Source organism: Gadus macrocephalus, chromosome 9, assembly GCF_031168955.1.
Source record: "Gadus macrocephalus chromosome 9, ASM3116895v1".
NCBI classification, from domain to species: Eukaryota; Metazoa; Chordata; class Actinopteri; order Gadiformes; family Gadidae; genus Gadus; species Gadus macrocephalus.
In genome coordinates, this window is record NC_082390.1 from 20,680,340 (window position 1) to 20,701,263 (window position 20,924).

The 20,924-nt window shown below is 43.3% G+C and overlaps 1 protein-coding gene across 17 annotated transcripts in view; it reads left to right on the top strand.

Annotated features, from left to right (window-relative positions):
* Window positions 1-20,924, top strand: part of LOC132464800 (membrane-associated guanylate kinase, WW and PDZ domain-containing protein 2-like) — a 114,455-nt gene that overhangs the window by 21,687 nt on the left and 71,844 nt on the right. For all 17 annotated transcript variants that reach the window (XM_060061386.1, XM_060061390.1, XM_060061389.1 and 14 more), the window contains exon 2: window positions 1,896-2,012. In XM_060061386.1, the coding sequence (XP_059917369.1) occupies window positions 1,896-2,012 (117 nt within the window). The remainder of the gene's footprint in view (window positions 1-1,895; window positions 2,013-20,924) is intronic.

Genomic DNA, 20,924 nt, shown 5'->3' on the forward strand with positions numbered 1-20,924 from the left:
TACCAATAGTACGGTAATGTTAAATCTTGCTTGTGAAAAGTAATCCCCCGATTCCTATTATGGATTGTCCGCCGATTTGAGCAGGAATACGCTGAACAACAGCCCGGCATCCTGTTTCTGCTGCTGTTGCTGCTCCCGGTTGACCACTCCATGATGGCGGCCGTATTTCTCGCGTCCCAGCAGCCAATGCTCCGTCTATCTATAAGATGTCTATGGCCATAGACCCATGATGCGGAAGCATATCGCTCCTTGATGTTGCCCTGCGCCACTGAGCAGTTTACATAGGAATGAATAGGTGCCATTTTGGAATCCGTTGTCCATTCTATAATACGTCCATGCTGCTACCAGAGCTCGTCTACGGAGACTATTCCTAAAGACGCTCTGCTGCTACTGAACTCCATCGCTTACCACAGCAACCAGGATTTATATTAATGGAAAGTCAGAGTTGTGGTTAGAGCTGTAGAGGAAATGAGCTGTAACGGTTGAAAAATATGTTGATAGATAGAATAGATGATACAAATAAAAGTACAAATATATGATTTGGCACTAGCAGTGCTATTTAGTAATTTGGGTATTATAATAGCAAAGGAATACATAATGTTGAATGAATACGTAACTGGAATCAGAGACTGAATTCACATGTATTAAAAACGAGTAATGTTATTAAATGGTGACCGCAGACAGCAAAGGGACTAGGGGTGGGAAAAAGAATCGATTCTTCGATGCATCGCGATTCTCGCTAGAAAGATTCTGTCTCAATGCAGATAAATTAATAATCTGAATTAAAAATACAATAATGTTTTTTTAATGTGTTCATAATGTTGCCTGCTGCAACATTATGTTCGCCAGAGAGGGATATTTTTGTAATTTTAAAATCATTGAATTTATCTTCAGCGTGTATTGGCCAATGTGATTTGTCTTGACACGATTGCGATTCAGCCTACGCATAGCATGCGTGCAAATTCACAGCCAGACACAAGAACTCCTTCTAATTCAAGAGCAGCTTTTCCTTTAATGACATAGAAAAGAAAGCTTAGAAAGAAAATAAAACTGAAACCTATTTTTTGCATGCTTCCATATTGTGTTATAATGCAAGCTGCATTGATTATTGCATTGTTCATAGAAAGTCATATTTGTGACAAAAGCTTTCTCTCTTATGAAATATTAGATAAGTTAATTCATCTGTTGTGTCTTTAATGATCATCACAAAAGTAGGAAGTGATTAGCAAACTCTGAGTAGCAAACCCAGATGTATATATATATTTTTGAAAATCATGCATGGAAATGTACATAAAAAAATATTGTTGCATCGAGATGCAACGATAATCGCTTCAGAATCGAATTGTTGACCTCATAATCGGAATCGAATCGTGAGGTGCCAAGAGATTCCCACCCCTAAAAGGGACGTACCATGTTGATGACAAGTTGACAACCCTATACACTATATTAAACAGTAACAGACACACATACACTAACACACACACACACATATAATATATTACACAACTTCAAAAACAATTTAATCCTGACGAAGGTTATAAGATTTAAGAAACAGGCTAAACTATTGGGTTGTATCCATTGTGAAAAGGTCTGCAATGGTTCATGGGATGAGGAGTTCCTCACTCAATCACAAAAATAATGTACACAGTCTTGTACCTTTGCCTTTTTTTCCGTTTTCCAAATAATTCTTTTGACCCGAATCAAACATTTGCTGGTCATGACTACCTTGAAGTACGATTGGCTTGGTTCCAGGTATAAAGCTCTATATATAAGGATTTAACGAAAAGTGGACGGTATAAATGCATGGGAAATTTACTTCAGAAACCAGAGCTGTTAAAAAAGGGGGCGGACTGTTACGCTCCATTGTGATCCACTGTTGTTGTGTCTCTCTCTAGGGGGGGTGGTGGACAAGGATTTGCGCCACTACCTCAACCTGCGGTTCTCTAAAGGTTCTGTGGACAACGACCACCAGCAGATCATCAGAGACAACTTGTACCTCCGGACTGTACCCTGTGAGTAGCTTCTCTCTCCCTCCTTACTGTTCTCGCCTCTCTCTCTCTCTCTCTCTCTCTCTTCTCCATCTGATCTGCCCTCTCTCTCTATGCATCGTTTTCAACCCCTCATATACTCTTCCCTGTCTTGCTCAGCTCAAGCCAGAAACATCAATGTAAACACAACTAGCGATATAAACACACTACCTCTATCGTCTTTCTCTTGCTCTCCACTCTTTGTTTATTTCTCTGTCTCTCCCAGTTTGGATCCAGAAAGTATTCTTTCCTCGTCTCCTGATTATTCAAGCTTTCATCCCATCGGTTGCCATGGTAACCAACGTATTTCTCATCTCCAGGCCAGCGTTGTCTTGCCACCCTACTGTGCAAAAACACACGCATAAACTCACACTCTCAGGTCTGAAATCAACATCTGCCGCCACTGAATGCTTCCAAAGGATTGGTTGGTTTATTGACCAGAGCAATCAAATTATACCTCCATGAAAATGAATCCCCAACCAGCCTAGTGGGAAAAAGATTCATAATATTTGCAAGAGGTGCCGTTGGGTATGGCCTTGCATAGCCTAGTGGCCAGCGGAGAGAAAGGTCAGCTAGCGACTGGGATCTATTCTATGGTGGCAGCCTGCTGGGGGCCTTCCTGCCTTGAGCACTGTGTCTTGTAATGTGTGACCTTGGAGGGGTTTGATAGCTGGGAGCCGTACCTGCTGTCAGTTCAAAGAGCAACCGGTGATTCAACCTCTGGAGGGCTGGGTGTAGCTCCTAGCTTCTAGTTTGTAGATGTGATTGGGATATCTCACATAATGAGATAGTGGATACAGTGGATCGCCGGTGTGTATCCCTTAACTCAGGGGTTCTCAAAGTTTTGACAACTGAGGGCCAATTTAGGAACCCAAAGTTTGACTGAGGGCCGCCAAAGAAAAAAAAAAATGACGGGAAACGCCGTCAACATCCCAGTGGTAAAAAAAAACATTGCACCGTGGACCTCTGGGAGTGAGGTCAAGTGAGGTCTAAATCACGAAACTGAGGTTCACCCTTTCAAAATAATGTGCAGTCGGATTAAAACTAACAAATGTAAAAGGATTTAATTGAAAGCTAGAGAGAGTCGAATTTTCTCTTTATATTTATAAATATTTAATATATTTATATTATATTTATATTTTTTTTATAAGTTACATAATTATGTATGTCATTGCGGGCCGCCAGGAATGATTCCGCGGGCCGCCATTGGCCCGCGGGCCGCACTTTGAGAACCAATGCCTTAGCTAAACAAAAGATTCACTATATCTCCCTGTCCCTCCTCGTCAATCCTGACTTCTCTTCCCTCTCTTTTTACACTCCTTCATCAGAGGAAGAGGAAAGCCAGAGCGAGAAAGAGGAAATACAAAGAGCTCCTCTCTTTGTATTTCCTCTTTCTCTCTCTGGCTTTCCTCCCTCCCTCTCCCCCCCACGCTCCTCTCTCTCTTGTGCTGCTGTTGTCTCTGTGTCGCCATGATACTACGGCTGGGGGGTCCCCATGATGCTACGGCTGGGGGTCCCCATGATGCTACTGCTGGGGGTCCCCATGATGCTACGGCATGGGGGTCCCCATGATGCTACGGCTGGGGGTCCCCATGATGCTACGGCATGGGGGTCCCCATGATGCTACGGCTGGGGGGTCCCCATGATGCTACGGCTGGGGGTCCCCATGATGCTACGGCTGGGGGTCCCCATGATGCTACGGCATGGGGGTCCCCATGATGCTACGGCATGGGGGTCCCCATGATGCTACGGCTGGGGGGTCCCCATGATGCTACGGCTGGGGGTCCCCATGATGCTACGGCATGGGGGTCCCCATGATGCTACGGCATGGGGGTCCCCATGATGCTACGGCATGGGGGTCCCCATGATGCTACGGCATGGGGGTCCCCATGATGCTACGGCTGGGGGGTCCCCATGATGCTACGGCTGGGGGTCCCCATGATGCTACAGCTGGGGGTCCCCATGATGCTACGGCATGGGGGTCCCCATGATGCTACGGCTGGGGGGTCCCCATGATGCTACGGCTGGGGGGTCCCCATGATGCTACGGCTGGGGGGTCCCCATGATGCTACGGCTGGGGGGTCCCCATGATGCTACGGCTGGGGGTTCCCTGGTGGAGGTCTCCTCCGGACTCTGTGGTGGGGCTGCTCGGTTATGGAAACAATCATAATCACGATTATTTGGGTCAATATTGAAATCACGATTATACCAACGACTATTTTGAGTTTGAAAACATGATGGGATATTTTTTCCATGATTGGAAAAAATACACAAAATGGACAAATATACCATTTTCAAATAACAATTATATAGAGATATATATCCAGCTGTTCTGCAATTTCTTCAAAACATTAAATGAATAAAATAAATATACACAAAAGCGAACAAAAAGCACATTTCAACTCGATTATATTAGGTCGGTGATCGTTTGACGCTAAAATCGAAATCGCAATCCAAATTTGATGAATCGCCATGCCCTACCCTTTGGTCTGTAGGGTGGTACATGTGTGGGACAGGAGCAGTGGACTTGCGGCGCGTCTCATTAGCTGCACTACACTGATCCCCCATGTGTCCCCTCAAGTCCTAAAGATTACACACATCTGTGGTGCCGGGCCTAGTACCACAGCTGTGGTGGACCCCTTGAAGACCACGGTGTCCCACATAGGGCTGCAACTAACGATTATTTTAATAATCGATTAATCGGTAAAAAAATGAAACATTTGTAATTGCCGCATCTTTATTCAAAAACGGAACTTTGCTTCAAATTCACAGTGCAGGCTGAAGTGTAAAAACATCAGGTTATTGCTCCAACTTCCCGGAACTATTAAAAGTAATATTAAATTATAAAAAAATTAAAAAACATAAATGGGATAGCACAAAAAAAAATACAATGTATGATATACATTTATAAATATACAGTATATAAGGGATGTCCATGGTTAACCGATAAGATCTTTAACCGGTAAATACTGACGGTTAAAAAGAGATTAATCATCTTAATTTCTCTAAGATGACAGATCGTTAGTCCGTGTCAGTGTCAATCACATTTGACACGGATTACTATTTTTAACTGACGGGACTTTCTACACCGTCCGGTTGAATGATTACTACCGCTGCTTTGAAAGATTGTTGATGCACGCGGTGCCGACTCCGAGCCCGTCTGCACACCGTCTGCAGCAGGAGCAGCAGCTGACAGAGTTTTCGGTTGGACTAGACGGATATTGAGTTGAAGGAGTTTTTTTTAACCCAAAGACAGTGAAGGTACAACACTTTATATAGGCCTACAGTCCAGTGTTAAGATATGACCAAAATACAAGCTGTGGTCGCTCACACTAAAGCTCGCTGTGGGCGTGCATGAACCACCTGTCGGCGGCTGGCTGTTAACTAAACAGTGCCGCTCCTACGTATTAATCGCGCGACTCAACGAATCGATGACCAAATTCGTTGCCAACGCTTTTAGTAATCGATTTTTATCGATTTTATCGATTTGTTGTTGCAGCCCTAGTCCCACACACACTCTGACCCTGGGTGCTATTTCAGGGTGTGTTCATACCTACAGTTCAGTACACGCACTCCGCTGAGGGCTAAGCATTTTAATTTGGTTCAGTTGGTGTTCACACTGGATTTGTTAGGCCAACCTAACGGTGTATATTGTCTATGTCTCACAAATCAGTAAGAAAACCCTACACCCTCCTACTGCATTTAGAAACAGAATGAACACACTGCCTCAAACGCAGCCACTAAACTTGTGTTTGTTTGTTGGTGGCCACTAGTGGAGTAGCTTCCTAGCTTAGGCAGTTGGTTTCAATGATATAGGTCGGTCCCACAGTGCTGATTTGAAATGTACCCTATAACATTTTTCATTATTTTTTTTACATGAGGGGGAGGTTCTTGAGCACTCCAAGTTATAGATCCCTGGAGTTGTGATTGATTGAATAATAGCAACTCATTTGCATAATCATATTTGAGACTGGTGGGGAAAAAACATGTGGACCTGCTTTCCTTTTGCACCCAAGCCAAACCTCTCAAAGCCTAAACTACATCCCAGCCAACTTTGTTTTAAAAGTGTGTCTTAAGTCTGCGAGACAACATCGACCTACAAAATATAAAATTTATCAACAAACAAAGCAATTACAGAAACTAGGGATGTCCCGATCTGATCCACGGCCTCGGTATCGGTCCGATAATAGCCCAGTACGCTGGATCAGATATCGGAGGGGAGAAAAAAAATATGATCCGATCTGCACACTGTGTCACGTGATTACTCCAGTAGTAGCCAATTAGGCTCATGCGCATGAGAGCTACCTGTTGAGAGTCATGTCAGCAGTGTGGCAGTCTTTCAACCTTAAAGAAGAAACATGTTCAACAGCCGAGTAACATGCAGCTGTTGCTGGGCGCGATCACGCAGCCACGCTCTCCAGCTTGGCTAGAGTGGAGGACAACTATTTTGATTGCCAAGCTTGTGACTATCCAAAGGGCTAACCCTTTCGAACCTTGTGGTCGTCCAATCAATTACAATTATTAATTGATTTTATCTATGATTGTATATCGGGCTTTCGCGTGTGGGGACCCCCGTTTATATGGCTAGAGGCTAGCTGCTTCCTACATATGTGATTTGTTCCCGGTAGAAGCTACATGCTAACAACCATGCTTAAACTATCTTTTTCACTTCATGCTATCTACACAAACGGTTTGCCATATGAAAGCTGAGACTCCAAGGAGTACAACGGTACAGGCCTCATCATATTGTGAGCTTATCTTGAATGACGTCTAAAACACACTTTTCCTGGTTAGTATATGTAATGACACACACACACACTCACGCACAAACGATTAACGCTCTTTTGGCTTGGCAATCGTTGTAGAAACAACGTACACCGGAAACAAAACAACAAGCAGGCCGCACAAACTTGTTGGGGCAAGCAAGGATACGGAGTGGGTGAAAAACTCCTTAAAAGTGTGTGTGTGTTTGTGTGTCACTCTGTTCGAGCCTGCAGGAGAGTTCAATGTTGTCATATGCTGTTACGTCTTTCTGACCAATCGCAGTTCAAGGCCCACCTGGGCTGTACCACTTCGGGAGGGGCCGCTCAGTTACTCAAGACAAAATCGACTTGGTTGCGATGTTGACAGTTTGTGAGTGTTGCGTCTGTTGAGGGAGTGAGAGGTTGCGGGCGCACAGCTCAGGCTGCCGGACGGCGCTGCAAGGAACTTTTATAAACACAATATTTTTATCCCGCAGTAATCAGCCCGACAGCCCCGAAACGTTAACGGCCCACCGGGAATTCCTCAGACTATCCCGATTACGCTCCGATTACACTCCGCCACTGTGTGTGTGTGTGTAGGCGTTATTCGTTAGCGTGATAATGTGTGTAGGCCTACGTACGGTAGGAATATTCATACTGGTTTAAATAATAAATGTTATAGTATTTCCCATCTTTGCTGAGCAAGAGTTTTGTTTCAGTGATTGAAACAAATAAAAGCCTGGGCTATTGAAGTTTTAGTTCAGTTTAGTTTATTTATTTAGCACACTTTAACATTAATGATGCAAGGAGGGAACGAAGCCCAATGGGCTTGTACAAGAGTTCCACCCCTGTCAATAATCACAATCAAATCATATTTATTAGGCTGACAAATAAACTTCAGAAAATAAGGAGACAAAGTACATAAATAATCAAAATAATCAAAATTAGATGGAAAAGGATGTGGTAGATACATGTCTTAGATAGAGAAAAATAACAATGTGGGGCAATGGAGAGGACAGGGGGTGATGAGATGATTCATGAAAAGATAAGATGTTTTTTAAGATGCTTTTTAAAGAGGGAGTGGGATGATATGGATCTTAATAGGGGGGGTAAGACATTCCATAATGCAGGGCCTCTATAAGACATACTCAATTGATGATGTGATGTGCGGGAAAAGGGTAAAGATAGGTTGTTATTATTGCTGTGTCTAGTACGATGTGAATGTACGTTAAATGAGTGAGTAAACAAAGTCTGAAAGCTTTCAGGAAAATCTTGGTCTCTTGTTAAACGACAAATACAACAAGTTTGTTTTATGAAACAACAGCCACATGAGTGATTACTATTTTTTTCAGCGCAAAGGGCTCACAAACATCATTCAACATTAAGTGCAACAACTATCATCATATTCCGTGCAGTTGTAGTGGCGACTTTAGTTGAAGTCTTTCATGAATGATATTGTTTCAAAGCAAACTAGACACATGGGTTTACCTTCTATGAACAGATACTCTGCTTCCCATCTTGACTGAAAGGTAGGGTTTTCTTGATCCATGTTTGCACTGCTCATGGCCATGGTAACCTGTCTTTATTTCTCGCTGATCGGGAAGGCCTGGGGCCCCGAGATTGCATAGGAAGCGTCCTCTATCTTTGAACAGCAATTTATAAATACAATGACTGACTCAATTAAAAATTATCTGCGGGCCGCATTGAGTGAGGATGCGGGCCGCAATGCGGCACCCGAGCCACCAGTTGCCCATTCCTGATTTAGACCAATGGAAAGTCCAGAATGTAAACGGAATTGAGAACGTACGCATTTCTTTTGAAATTATTACATGCAACTATTCTTGTCTTCTGCCATCAATGTTTTTGTCATTCAATCGGCAAATAACTGACAATAAATTCCATTCCTATTGTCTAAGAAAACCTTGAATAGTTTTAACATTATAAATTCATAGACCCCTTCTACATAGACCACGCCCACATAGATCACGCCCACATATACCACACCTACATAGACCCCTCCTACATAGACCCCGCCTACATAGACCACTCCTACATAGAGCCCTCCTCCTTTCATTATGCGTTAATGAGATGCAGAGACACAAGGTGGCTGATGGACAGTGGGAGGAGGTGAGAGTGGGGGAGGGATCAGGGAGAGTTGAGATGGCTTAAGTTGCATCAAGAGGCATCTTTTTATTTGTGCTACTAAAATGGTCTCATAAAGAAGCTTCAAGAATCTTTGATTTCCAAACACAACCCTTAAGGAGCTTCACAAAGCCAAACTGGCTTTTATAAAAAAAAATGTTTGGTAAGCTGGGGACCAGGACCAGTCAATAACCGCTGCAATTGGCTGGTAATAAATATATTTATAACAAGTTTAGTTTTTTTTTGGTTTCATACACTGTCTCAACTGTACGCAGACCCACCATGCAAACTCTCTTATCCAACCCAAAAGGCCAGTTCTGAGGAACACCCAGAGGATATTGAATGGTTGCACCACCATGGCTCAGCAGTAGCACAGAGCCAGCAGATGGCTAAAGACTCGCAGCTGTAACCAACCTTTTCAAGCCCAAGATCACTGTTAATAAAAAATGTAAGATATAATCCCATTTAGGAAAAACATCCCACTGTATCCCCAATTAAGGCCACTTATTTTATGCATAATGCATAATATCCATATTTAGAGTAAACGTCTGTAAATATGGTCGCAAAGTTGTTTCCAAACACCAAGCTTTACTTAGAAGGCCTCAATTATGACCATCGTGTGTCCTGGGGTCTCATTTATAACCGTTGCGCCAAGGTTGTGATCTATAAAAAACTAACTTGACGGGAGAATGTGCGCAGCCCTAAGCAAACTCTGACGCAGACGCCAGGTGAACTGAAGTCAGACAGAAGAAATGTAGAGAAGAACGATTAGTTTTTATCATCGTCCTTCATAAATTTAATTTCAACCCGTATCATGCGTTAAATCTATGTAATCTGAATAATTTAAGTCATCTGCGTTATTTCTCAGTTATAACTCAAGAAACATCTCCTTAGAATCTAAATGAAAATTCAAAATGAAAATTCTCTATATTTAATCCCGTCACTCCATACTGTCCACTGTCGGCGTGACTGCATGGAATAAAGCATCTGTCCAACATGTGTCAATAACATAATATTTTTATGTGACACTGTAAACACATAATCAAATGTCAATTAAATCCCAAGCGTGGAAAACCAAGCCACATACTCCTCATCCAAATCAATGCTTTTTATGACAAATCAGGCATTAAATAGGGGTTATGTTCAAGAACATTTTACGTGGGTGATTACAAACTGATCGTCCAAGGTGTTCTCAGTCAGTCTTATTACCGTAACCCTATAAATACAGCGGTGCACCATGGCACTGCTGGAGGACCATGCAAATGGCAGGATTCGGAGGGAGAGGGTCTTTTCGGGCCTCCACCTCACCCACAAGTGTCTCCACTTCAACCTCCGTGAAATTTCCCTTTTTTGATTTTCTCAGTCCCTCTGCCATTCTTTCCGACAAGACATAATACCATCTGAGTCTGTTTTATATGCAGATCACATTCATGAGGTTGTTTGCATTGACCATTTATGGTTAAAAAGGGGCGTGTAAAGGGCGGAACGTGAAGCTGATTCAGCTGCGCACACTCATAGGCACTCTGTGATTTATAAAGCAAAGATTGCTTAGAGGTGTGCGTACGCAGGGTTTTATAAGTCTGAAATTTTTTGCCGCACGTGACGCAAAACTTGGCTTTTGGGCGTACGTACACTTTTAGTAACGATCCCACGCACAGTTTTATAAATGAGACCCCTGGTCTTTTCTTTCAGGTCAGGCAAAGAACCCAAGTCCAATAACCAAGCAGCGTCAGATATCTGCTAATAATATATAGAACCCGCTGGAGCACCAACTGAACAGCGACCGTCTCATGATCAAATCTCCATATGCAGTGTCCCGTTATACCAATAAAGACTTAAATAGCGTTGTTCGAGCACCAACGTGTGAATTCAGTTAACTTTACCAACAAAACCGTCGTCACAACAGTGTCAAGTCGATTTCCTAAGCTGCCAGCGCCTGTTGATGTGTCACACGCTGATAGTTTAGGCTAATACTAGGCGCTTAATTAATTATATATTTTTATTATATTTTATATATAATAATACTGTAAGTGTACAGTACTGTTGAGAGTCATGTGTTATCTACTCGTATTGCCAGCATGCGTTTGTGGTGTGAATTTTTCCCACGCTGCTAGGCAAATTTAGCATTTGAAACCAGAAAAATCTGATGCATTTGTTATTGGTGTTTTTATCTGAAAAGCATTGTAAGCCAATCAAATTGAGTAAATAGTTTATGCCTGCGATTTTATCTATTCCTTGTATCTTTTTACATGCTGCTGGGCAGTTGTTGAGCTGTAGGCCAATCACATGCTTTAAATAGTTTAAGCACCGCAAGATCGCTGTCTTGTAGGGGGTTCTGTCCAGAGTTAAATGGTCTATCAGTGTCTTCATGGTCTGCGTCAGGGTTTTAATGGCCTGTCGCAAAATCCTGGTCGGATTTAGGCTTGACACACGTAAAATGCTGCTTGCATCTTTAATTATTGTTATTATTCCGCCACGTTAAACTTACACAGCCTAATCCGCTCGCATGCTTTTTATGAAACTTTCTACAGCTCTAGAGGCTTATTCAAGATTAACAGAGAGCAAATATTACACTGTCTGGCCCAAAGGTGGCGCTACAGCAATAGACCAAAAATGAAAGCTCACGAGATAACAAGCATATCTCGTGATCCCTTTGACTTCGAGTCATGAAGTCTTGCAAGCACATGCATATCCTCACGGTGAACAAATTGGTCTCAAGAACCTGTGACTTTCTTTGGATAGATTCATGACCATTTTGAACTTTGTTAAAAACAGTCAATTCCCTAAGGATGAACAGGTCAACATAGGATGCCATTGCCATTGTGTTACAATTACAATTAGGGCACTTAGCAGACGCTTTTATCCAAAGCTACTTACATCGGTTGATACACACATTGACATACCGACGGCAGAGTCAACCATGCAAGTTGACAGCCAGCTCGTCAGGAGCAGTTAGGGTTAAGTGTCTTGCTCAGGGACACATCAACACTCAGCTAGGAGGAGCTGGGGATCGAACTAGCAACCTTTCGGTTACAAGGCAACTGCTCTACCTCCTGAGCTCTACTCTACTAGAACATCTTGAGCACAGGAACACATATTAGAGACTCCTTTTTGTGGACTTTAGTTAGCCTTTAGTAGCCTTCAACACTATACTACCAAACAAGCTACACAGCAAATTACACAAACTCGGCCTGAACACCACATTATGCAACTGGATTTTGGACTTTCTAACCCACCGCACACAACATGTCAGGATTGGCAGGTCTCCCCCACCCTGCCCATGAACACCGGGGCCCCTCAGGGTTGCGTGCTCAGCCCACTTCTCTAAACTCTTTTCACTCACGACCGCTGCTCCTCTTCTCCGTCTACCCTCATAGTGAAATTTGCTGACGACACAACAGTACTTGGCCTCATCACAGGAAATGATGAAACCTCATACAGGAGGGAGGCCGAGAGACTGGTAGAGTGGTGCCGTGATCACAACCTGGTTCTCAACACCACCAAGACCAAGGAAGTGATCATCGATTTCCGCAGGGCCAGACACCTCAGCCACTCTCCACTCCTAATCGGAGGGGAGGAGGTAGAGAGGGTGTCCAACTTCAAGTTTCTGGGCGTGACTGTGGCCGACGATCTGTCCTGGAGGTCCAACATCTCCTCTGCCGTTGGTTAGGCACAACAACGCCTCTTCTACCTGCGGAAACTTACGCTACGGCCACACCAAACGCGTTACTCGTGTTGGATAACGTGAGTAACGCGCCTAACCTGACGCTTGATCATTGTGTGATGGTTCAACGCTTCCAACGCGTCAACGCGCCAACGCAGCTAGATGAGTCCATGTCCATGCAAGTGAACGGAGCGTTCCCTCTTCGTCATAACTATCAAACCAAACATCCTTCACATTCACCGAGCAAACATTATGAAAGTAAAATGCACATTTCTCGCTAAAAATGTTACTATTTCCACCCAGAATAAAGAAACTACTCTCTGCCAGTGACGTCGGGTCAAGCTCCACGCTGATTGGCTATCGCGGCTAAGCGTCACGCGTTGGAGCGTTGAAAGTTACATTTTTTGAACTCCGGGCGTTGGGCAGTAACGCCCAACGCCCGCAGTAGCGCCCAACGCAGTAACGCGTTGGGCGCGTTACTGTGTTTAGGTGCGTAATTACGTGCGTCTGCCGCGTCTAACGCCCCTAACACGACGCTTCAACGCGTGTAACGTGTCTACGCGCCTATACCAATGGTTCTCTATGCAAAAATGCAGATTTTCGACGCCCCTAACGCGAGTAACGCGGTTGGTGTGGCCGTACCTTGAAAAGGGCAAAGCTTCCACAGGGACTGATGGTCAACTTCTACCACTGCGCAGTAAATAATAATAATAATACATTTAATTTAGAGGCGCCTTTCAAAACACCCAAGGTCACCTTGGATGTAGTAGAGAGCGTCCTCACCTACGGACTACTGGTGTGGTTCTCCAGCTGCACCAGGGCAGTAAAGGAGGCCCTCCACAGAGTGGTCAAGGCTGCAGGAGGATCATTGGGATGAGCCTCGCAGAGATCTCCACAGTCTTCACCTCCCGCTGCCTACGCCAGGTGAACAACATCCTACAGGACCAGTTCCACCCAGCGCACCATCTCTACCAGCGACTGCCCTCTGGACGAAGATACCGTTCCATCCGCTCCAGGACCAACAGACTGACCAACAGCCTCTATCCACGGGCTGTCAGACTGTTGAACGAACTACCTGCCCCCCGCACCCCCCCCCCCCCCCACCCTCAACCCCTCGGTCACATTACCCCCACTATAACTCCCACTCATTACCTGTGAACCGGACTGCATTGCTGCACTGTACACTATTTTCCATCTATTACAGGACTGCAGCCCCCCCCCCCCCCCTCATCCGATGCACTCACACATCACAATAACTATGGACTGGGCTTGCATTGCTGCATTCTTATTCTCTTTCCTCTCACACATTGGAGCTATAACTGGACTGTTGACATTTCAACTGCACTTTTGGGTTATTGTTATTATTTATACATTTCAATCAATCAATAAAAAATCTAATCTAATCTAAATTCAATGTGTAAATTGCACATTTACACATTGCTGAGCCATGGTTAGTCTCTCCTCCAAATCAAACAGAGTTTTGAGAGTGTTTGGTTCAACTGTCTTGCAGTGAGAAGTAAAGAACTGGAATGAAACCAATGAGGGCTGAAGGAGGAAGAGGGATGTAGGAGCTGGATAGAGAGGCACACGCATGGCAAGAGACAGGGATGGAGAGTGGATTGGAGATAAAGATAAAAGATAAAACAGAAGGAGGGGACATAGAGAGGAGGAGGGGAGAAGAAACTGACCCGGGGGAGGGGAGTGTGTTTGGGATGGAGATGGATGTTCATCTGGAGGTAAGAGGAGATGGGGGAGGATTCAGGATTGCATTCTGGGTTGTAGGGGGAGGGGAGGACAGGGTACAAGGAGTAGATAGGAGTTGAATGAGTGATGAGGAATGAATCCCCCCCCCCCCCCCAGCGAGGAGCCCCTCTACCTCCGTAAGAGTAGCTATAAATAGATCCAGTAGAGCCATGTTTCTCCTGCATGAAAGACTATAAATACCCCCAGCGTCTGCATTACTCTACATCCTTCTGACGTCCTACTGCATAACCAGGGACACTGTGGCACTGGGGAGGTGTGTTTGTGTGCACCAAATGGATGTCGGTTCTCCTGAGCCAAACACTCCTTATAAATATCCACTACCATGTTGACTTAAGGGCTTTGTAATGGATAAGGTGTTTCACAGGAAAACAGTACAAAAGTATCTACATGTAATAGCAATATATTCCTATGCAAATGAAATGAGAGTTTAAGGAAATAATACAAATTAAAAACGTATGCAATTCATTTGATAATATTCACAATAAAAGCTGCATGACCCAAGATGCATGCTTCTAAAACGACAATGTAAAGTATAGAAATACTGTAGCCAGTAAGAATCTTGACAAAATACACAATAACAATGAAGTGAGAACCTAAAAACATTATGATTATGCAGGTTGAGTATACAGTTTAAACTGCTATGACAAACAGCGTGATATGACTTGTTGTCGAGAGTACCCACTCAGTGCAAATCAACCAGGTTCGTAACCACTTCAGCCTGACCAGCACGAAACCGGGCTGAATGTTTGTCCATGTTTGAATGCTCAGATCAATTTGAAAAAACACAACTCTACCCAAACTCGTATTGATGGTAAAAAAAAGATGCCTGAGAGGTGTCTGAACTGATTATGTGTATTTCGTCCTCATTTTATTTTACAAAAACAAAAACAGCTTCATCCTTACAAATTGTAAGGTCCTCATAACTTGTCAAAAACGATCGTATAACTTATGATACAAGTGTGTGTTGCATTTCTTTACATCATAAGCGTGGTTTGACTGATTCGCATTGGGACTGGTAAAATGACTTGTTCAACACCTATGATTCAATAAATGGGTAAATGCCACACCCTGATGACCTTACAGTGCCCTGTACAGTACGAACCTCGCTGAATATACCCAGACCTTCTTGGGAAAGCCTGGATCGACAGAGAAGCAACTCGCGAGTTAAATGGTACTACGAAGCTCACTTAGGACTTGATTAGTTGAGCCAGGTTTTCCGCTTTAGGTTCAATGCGCGTCCACGTGAAAGGGGCGTTTATCTCGTCATTTTACTCACCTTTACAAACTGGATAGACAAAGCAGTATATAAATGCGTATCAGTGAAAAGATTCTGCATGTCGTCTATAAATTAACCTTGCCAAATGCTGAATTGTTCGCCATTAATCCCAATAGAATGATGGTGATTTCAAAATGCATAAGCAACGTCCAACCTGCCTTATTCTATCATTTAGGGAATTTACCTTAAATACACCCTATGTAAGAAATGTATCGCATATGTTTTAAACCGCTGAGAGGTAGCGACGATGGCATTGTGGATTAGTATAAGACCCGAACGCCAGCGACCAGGGTTCAAATCTCGCAAGTCTATCATCATGCATTTTGTTCCCATAGGTGTGGTGCCAGCACGGCCTTCAAAATATGTGTTCAAGACAGTTCAAAATAAGCACAAAAATATAATTCCATAACCTTAAGTGAACAAGGACGATCAAATAGAGAATACCCTCTGATGGGAACCTGTATCTCATAAAGAAATATTCTCAGGCAATGCCAAGGGATTGGTCCCGAAAGAGCCTCTGTTGGAGAGACCCCTGTACGACAAGGGCTCCGAGGTCCACGGGAACACCCAGTAATGGTGACGCCATTGTCAAAGGAGGGGCTAAGAAGCTGCGCACGCCTGATGGACTTAGCTGAAAACCTGCTCCCGACCAGGTTTGGTTGAAAGCATAAGTCACCATGGTGATACAGCGACGCTAAAAGAGAGCGACTTTCATGTCCCAGCTAACCCAGGCTTTGAGCGCAACATACCTTGCTAACCCACTAATCAAGATTCGTAGTACAGGCCACAGGTTGACCAAAGACCATTTTGTTATTAAAAAAATATTGGGAGCAATGTGTCAAGCTTCATTCATCTCCCCACCTATGATACTGATCTGTAATGTCTTCTCAATATATTTTTGAAATCCTTTGTTTCAGTCTTTCAGGTAGTTTAACATTGTTGTTTGAGATAAATTGTTTATGTTTATATTGGTGTGATAATGACAATTTAGCAAAAATAAAATGTTGAGATGATGTGGCAGACTATGCAGACAGCTCTGACTTCTGTTCTGACTCAACCCTGCTTGTTAATAGTGTCCTAAGCAGGCAGCAGCCATGAGCGGTAAGGCTCCTCTGACAGACAAAGAGCCCGCTGGCCAGCAGAACACATTGACACTAAATAGAGGATGTCTTCCTCTCACTGTAACCTAGGGCATATAAACTGGCTACCAGCATACCGTCATAATATGTCTGGTAAAATACATGCATATCTAAAATGTTTAGTATATATGTATAACTCGACTCATCCTCTGAGCACCACCCTAGTTGCTTACTTATTGCCAGCCAAAACATCAAGACATCATGACATATGGTCTAACCAATCAGACTACAAGTCCGACAACTTGTTTCCGCCCCCTTTCTGAACCACGAAGAGTATCCGTCGGTCAGCAGAACAGACAGAAGTGCCGCTGGTTGAATGAAAATGAATGAATGAAAAGTTAGAGAAGACATCAAGTCAGAAGACGGCATTAAACCAAACAAAAAGCAGAGTCCAAAGCTGGAAACAAATGACACGAAACACCTTGCTTCTTCTTCCGAAGTTAACTGAGTCTTGGAAGGTTGGTCCGAGCAGGTTTTTGGTCAGGTTTTGAGGACATGAGTTTAAGGCCCAATCTCAATTCTCTGTTTTTTAGCCCTACCCCTCGTTTTTGATTGGCCCTCGCTTTTGAGTGGCTTCGACTTGCCCAGAGCCATAGAGAGAGAAGAGTTGTGACACTCTGATGATCTCGCTGGCGGGGTAGTCAAGTGGTTCATGGAAGCCTGTATAGTTCCAAAACACTCATGTTGTCATGTTCTTCTATGGGACTGACAGCAGCGATTGCGAAAAACACATACCTGTCACAGCCGCTGGCCAGGGTGCAGAAAATGGACCTCAATGCAGGCACGATATACTTGAACAAAAATATATTGTTTTATTTAAAACAGGGTTCGCAGGCAACAGGCTCCAATGAGCACGAGCAAATCAGTATTGGGGGAAAACTAAGGAGCTTGGCTAGGCACTGGGGCACTAAAGCCCAGGGAAACAGAAAACTAGCAGTCGCAATGACCAAAAAAATGTCCAATAGGAAGTCCAAAAACATGAGGGAAAAAAGTAACTTACCGGCCCTAGTGGGAATACCCAAGTTATTGTTTGACTGTTATTGGATTATTGCCTATTTGTAAATGTCAGTTTTACATTTGGAGTGGTAGGGTGACAACTGAAAGCTACTGAGATCCGTTTTTAAGTTTGAGGGAAAGCTCCACGTCCGTGTTAGCATTGGTAGCAATAGGTTACTGGCTTTAGGGGCTTAACCTTTTACTTTACTACATCTGTTTTGAAATCAAAGACGATTCAAGATGTTATTTTTTGCGCCACTGGACTCTTGGATTTCCTTGATTTTGCATGTTATTCGATTCACTTACCCCTGGTAAGGGAGCGATTGAGAAAGCAGAGTAGCAACAGTCCATTCAGCATTTAGTGTCCAGCCCACTTCTTCTGATGAGGCAGGAGCTGACCACACAACCATGATCAATTTAAGACTAAGCCATACACTATGTATCAAATATATTAAAGAATAACAACTCATTATGCTGGAATGAAAGAACAATGAGTGAGACAACAAGAATGTGTGTGTTTCTAACTGGGAAAGCAAGATTCTAACCGGAATCACTTCTCCAGTTTGACTTTGCACCTTAATTTCTTTGTACATTGTTTACTTTGCACCTTAAGGACCAATAAAACAGCAAATAAGATTTGAAAAGCTTTGAAAGCATGGTTTGTAGTCAACATATAAGATCGATTGGGCGGCAAATTGCTTTGCGTATCCGACATCCTGACGGAGAGCTGCTGAGCGGTCTCAGTAGTTACGGAGTCGGAGTAGTATACTTTGCCTAAACGGTCCGGGGCGAATTCCGGCTTCAATTTTTAAATTCTGCATCGCAAAACTAGCCTTTACCTTCGCCAAATTAACGCTATGTACGCCACATTTACGCACCGCGGTCCAACTCTGTAACCACGCCGAAGTGCCTGTACCGTGACGGTTCGGTACAAATACATGTATCGTTACACCCCTACCATATATACAGTGTCAGGCTGAGGTTTGTGGAACAAAAAACAAGTGGGAACAAGTATGAATAAGAACAACAAAGCCGACATAAAGTCAGTGTGAACAAGAACAACAAAGTAGAGCCAGGGGGTATCAATAAATAAAATAGAGTTATTCATTTGTGGAACAAGAACAATGAATGTGTGAAGAGGTGTGTGTGTACATCTAACTTGAAAAGCACAAACAAATTGAAGGAACAGGGAGGAATATTATAAGTTATTAACAACACCAGCCAGCTCAAGCTATACAAATAAAATTGAATTGAACCATGTTTCTAAAGCATACTGTGTCAAATGCCACTGTCTAACGGATGTTTGCGAAATAACGTGTGTACTGCTTTAAAGAAAACTTTCCGCTGTTCTTACATTCCTGTTAGGACATTAACAGTAACATATTCCTCATCATTAGCGAACTCTTTCGCAGACTTTTTCGGAGGCATTTCCAGTTAGTTACATGCTGAATCTGTCAGCATAGATTTTGCTGTACCTTGGATGTTTTAGAAAACCCTGGGACTTGGAGCATCTTCACGGATTATTGCGCCACAACGAGTTGGCTCATGCAACCACATTTGTCCAGTTTCAGATTATGTTTTAAATTTAAACTTCCAAAGGTAAACAACACATATACCCTATTGCAAAATGTCACACTTTTCCTAATTTAAAACAGGATATTATCATGAGACATTAGGTCATTAGATTAGCATTTGCATTATACACACAATGTATTTTTGACCATATTTGGCCTCTTAGTTTTTGGCAAAATTTTGACCGATTTCTCGGCATTTGATTCAATTTATTTTATTTAATTCACAAATGCGTCTGTTGACCATGAGGGAACTTGATCATAATTAACAGCCCTTCTCTCATTTGGAATGGCATTCAGGCGTAATTGAAATGAGCTATTTCTGATGTTTACCAGCATCCAGCCGGATTAGGTGGTTGTATATATATTATAATATACCGATTTATATTCTCCCAAGTTATCCTTTGAGCGGACGATTGTGCTCCTGGCCCTTATATTTGTGGCGCTATTAATGAGTGATTTTGGGTACATTGTTAGCTTGGGTTGAAGTGTGAGATTAGATGCCTCTAACCCAATTTGTCATTTATTGGTACCCTACACACAACAAAATAGTTTTGTCTACTTTTATTCCTCTTGTAGATATGCTATTCAGTAGGGGTGTAACGATACACGTATTTGTACCGAACCGTCACGGTACAGGCACTTCGGTGTGGCTACAGAGTTGGACCGTGGTGCGTAAATGTGACGAATGTAAAGGCTTGTTTTGCGATGCAGAATTCAAAACTTGAAGTCGGAGTTCACCCCAGACCATTTAGCTAAAGTATACTACTCCGACTCCGTAATGCAACTCCGTAACTACGGAGACCCCTCAGCAGCTCTCCGTCGGGATGTCGGATACGCAGCGCAATTCGTCGCCCGATCGATCTTATATGTTGACTACACACCATGTAAGCAGTGTTGTAAATAAACTACCAAAGCTCTTCAAATTTTATTTGGTGTTTTATTGGTCCTTAAGGTGCTAAGTAAACAATGTAGAAAGTAATTAAGGTGCAAAGTCAAACCGGAGAAGTGATTCCGGAAATTATTTTGTTGGAGGACCAATCACAGCCCTTGTCATCTCTGTTGCGTCGACCAATAGGTCCATGGCGTCGACGGATAGTTAAAAAATATTGGATGCCCACGTAAGCTACGGAGAGGGTCTCCGACAGGCTCTCCGGCGACGGAGAGGGCTCTCCGTGTCTACGTACAGCACTTTAACATGCACACGTATTTGAAAAGGCACCATCCAGGTGTTACTATTTCATTCATTAACTTCATTAAGACTGCCGAGAGATTCACCGGCACCCAGCTCCCCAGACTGGAGGACATCTACCAGACCCGCTGTACTCGGAGGGTCAAGGGCATCCTTAGAGACAGCACAAACCCTGGACACTGCCTCTTCACCCTCCTGCCCAGTGGTTAATTTGAGCCGGATCCTGCCGGCACATCTTATTTTTGGCCTCCCTGTGTTCCGGTACTTATTTGGGCAGGTCCAGTTCCTCTCATAAAAAAAATATAAAATAAAAACATGTTTAAAATAAAATGATATGCATATATTAATGTACTGAACAAATCCCAAAAATGTCATGTTGTTTATTAAGATTTAACATCATTGAAAGTGTCG